This window comes from Triticum aestivum, chromosome 6B (assembly GCF_018294505.1).
Source record: "Triticum aestivum cultivar Chinese Spring chromosome 6B, IWGSC CS RefSeq v2.1, whole genome shotgun sequence".
Taxonomy (NCBI): domain Eukaryota; kingdom Viridiplantae; phylum Streptophyta; class Magnoliopsida; order Poales; family Poaceae; genus Triticum; species Triticum aestivum.
The window spans coordinates 645,126,144-645,129,680 of NC_057810.1; the positions used below are offsets into that span (position 1 = coordinate 645,126,144).

General features: G+C 48.5%; 1 protein-coding gene across 1 annotated transcript; it reads right to left on the bottom strand.

Moving 5' to 3' along the window:
* Window positions 1-614: 614 nt before the first annotated feature.
* LOC123134678 (uncharacterized) lies at window positions 615-2,473 on the bottom strand. Its single transcript, XM_044553883.1, has 2 exons — window positions 1,119-2,473; window positions 615-877 (listed from the first exon to the last, which is right to left on the bottom strand). Exons 1-2 carry the CDS (start codon window positions 2,387-2,389, stop codon window positions 745-747), a joined length of 1,404 nt encoding a protein of 467 aa, XP_044409818.1. The 5' UTR covers window positions 2,390-2,473; the 3' UTR covers window positions 615-744.
* Window positions 2,474-3,537: the final 1,064 nt, after the last annotated feature.

Consider the following 3,537-nt stretch of genomic DNA (forward strand, 5'->3'; position numbering starts at 1 on the left):
TGCCTTTAACGTTACTCCTCCGAATTCGGTCAGTTCGTTATTTGGAACGTGGCTTGTTGGGATAGAGTCCGAAACAGCTAGACACATTTGCGTAGGAGTATGTGCATTGTTATGGGCAATTTGGAACTGCAGAAATGATTTGGCTTTTAACAGAACAACAACTATTCATTTTTTGCAGGTTTTATTCCGAGCTACTGCGTTGATCCGTATGTGGTCCTTACTCACTCCGACGGAGGCCAGGGAGCGTTTGGTTACTGGATCTGTCCGGTGGGAGATGGTAGCGCGGGATATCTTCAACTGGTTTGGATGGCGGTCATGTAACAGGATAGGCAAATAGTTTACCTATCTTTGTTATGCCAGCCGGTTGTGGCTTTTCGGCCTTTTGTTTTTGGCTTTGTGGCTCTTTGTGAGCTAGCCATTTATTTGTTTTCAGACTATAAGACCTTGTTGAACATCCTTATTTACCTATAAATGTGGCCGTATGCATCGTTCTGATGCAGAGGCCGGGGAGTCCCCCTTTTCGAAAAAAAAGTGATTCTGATATGTATTTCACATATGGAAAGGTTGTAGAATGCCCTAGGAAATAACTACCACACCTATAACATGAACCATAATTTGAATACACCAAAGTGATGCCCTCGCATGTGCTAATTGGAAAAAAAACACAATCAAATATTATCTCTAGTTACCCCCTTTCCTCTCTTTGATGCCTCACCATGGTCGTGAGTCCTCTTGGTCCATATGTCATCTCTGTGTCATCACATATGCCATGTCAACATAACCACGCCCCTTCCTGCTGCCTCTTCTTCTCCTACGCCGCCTTCTTCCTCTTGGAACTGCCTCGCCATCGGGAGATGAGTACTTAAGGCTGGTGTCACTAAGCAGAAAACAAAAATCACAAGCAACACACACCCACATATCAAATATACCCTTTTTTTGCAAGGAAGGCATAAAATAAAAGAACACGGTAAAATAACCTACATTGATGTGACATAGACAATTAATCAATCACACAGAGGTGACACTTAAACAACCTAGCTGATCAATGATCCATCACTTCCGCAAAATAAATTAAGAAAAACATATATCAGAAAAGGACTAGGAAGCTATATATATACCTGGCAGTACCAAGACGAGAAACGAAGAATGTCGGCCAGTCCATCTCCAAAGGCACGAGATCCGGAATGCTGGTGGGGCGCATGCGAGGCCAGTCCGCCACCAACTCCATTGCCCCGGTCTCGAGGTTGGCGGTGTACAAGCGTCGGCACTCGTCCTTGACAAGCAATTTGCCACACTTCTCCCCCAGTATGTAGAAGCCGCACCTTCCTTGAGTTTCCCTCCTAGGAGGTATTAACTCGATTGTCTGACAGCACAGCCATTCTAAGGCACCGGTTGTTTTTGTATGTTGGTTCTCTTGTTGTCTCCATATCTCTACCTCGGAACCCGTCTGTTTCATTCGTAGCACCGAGAGCGTGCCGTCGGTGGCAAGACTAAGGCACACGCGATCCATGTCATACATAATTGGCACCCTAATTGGCACGGGGAGTCTCGTAAAGGACAATTGGCTGTCCTGGGCATCCACTCTAACAAGATAGAAGTGTCTCACCAACTTAGTATCACGAAATAGCCAGTACGCGGTGCCGTCGCGCACGACGGCGCTGCTTTGACAGAATGACCCGTAGGTGTTGGCATCTCTAGTGCCGCTGAAGCACTTTGTATGAGTACTCCAACTCGCTTCGTCAGATGAGAACGTGTGGAGATCAAACTTCAGGTCATAGAAGTTCGACGTGAGGATGAGCACTTTGAAGAAGAACGGCAAATTGCCTGATGGTGGCTGCTCGTCGCCGCTGGAGCGACAGTCCGCACCGGTTAGGATGGCGCAGCCGCTCCGCTCGTGGTCACCCGAGTCGATGTCGGAGCAGAGAGAGAAGCAGCCTACATGTACAGGAATAGGAGGGAGCAAGCTGTACGTGCCGGCGAGCAGGTTGCAGACGGCTAGGTAGGCGACATCCCAGTCCATGTCCGCTGAACGGGGAGGGACGAGGCGCACGAGGAGGAGGCCGCGACGCGAGACCAGCGGCACCGCCCGGTATAGCAGGCTCGCTGAGCAGGTAGGCACGAAGGAGCTGATGCTGCGGCGCCCACGGCCCAGCGCCGACTGGGGCGTCGGGACGAGCACCTTGGCCCCCTGATCGCGGCGCCGGTTCTTGATGAGGAAGCCCGCGAAGGAGGGGCACGCGTGCTCCGGCCACCGGCGCCGGAGGAAGGAGATGTCAGCAACGAGGCTGCGCCACCGCTTGCACACCGTAGCGCAACGGAAGAGGGCGGGCGCCTCGTTCAGACGAACCAGGATCTCGAGGAGGGCATCGTCTGGGAGCGAGACGGCCATCGTCAGGCGCCGGCTCCGGCTCCGTGTCCTCCGTCGACCCGACGTTGTGCCTGCGAGTAATTTGCCCACGGTTTGACGCGCTGATTTGCATGCCCTAAGCCTAAGCGTACGTACATAAGTATACTTCCAGGTTAACAGGTTGTTGTTAAGAGTCAGACTTGATGTCCTAACCCAACAGCATGCCGGATTCAGGTCTCCCGAGATACAACTCAAAGAAAAAGGTCTCCCGAGATACCGTGTCCATATCATTTTGTTTCGCAAAAAAGAAAAAGAAAAAAGGACTTTGTTTTTTAGCAGTATATAAAAAACAGATTTGCTATTTCACACATCTAGATGTGAAATTAAGTTCCTCATCGTTGGATTTATTTTGTCTTTAAAATTCGTACACTGATGATCTGACAATATGTTCGCCTTTGATTGTACGATCTGGCGATCTGTAGCGTGCGCTCGCGCAACCCGCACAGGGCGTGCATGCAGCGTGCCAGCGTGGGCTAGCCCATGTGCGCTAGCGTGGGCTGCCTTTCCTTTCTGTTTTTTCTCCTATTTTTTGTCTATTGTTGTATTGTCTCGATACACTGCACCTGTTGCAGTTTGTGAGATTTCTTTTGTCTTTTTTTCATTTCTTTTTTCTCCCCCTTGCGATACTATGATATGTGTACATATCAGATGACGTGTACATGCATCTCCTTTGTGCGTGTATATACCGTATGATTGTTCATGTATTTTTTTCGTTGTTTTGATTTGTATTCATCGATGCAACGTGTCCACGGAATAGTAAATCATGTATCGAAATTGTTAAAACTCATATAGATGAGTGTCGTGTCTCATCAAAGTTTCAGTCCATTTGTTCTGTCTCTATAAATTTTGTGCAATTCTTTGATCGGAGTTGTTTTGTCCGGCGCATCCGGTGTCACTCGTCTGTCGTTCATTTTACAGCCCATCACACTGCGCATCTTTCTTTTTTGGGCCGTTTTTCATGGTCTTTTTTTTCTGTGTTGTAGTTGAAGATAAGTGGTGTGTGTATAAGTTGAATAGACGATCTAACCGCTAGCTCGTCGGCTCTGTTTGTTCGCTCTCTCTATCCCATTGCTCTTTGTATAAGGAGTAGAGGCAACCCGACCAAGCTTCTAAACAATACAATGACGGGC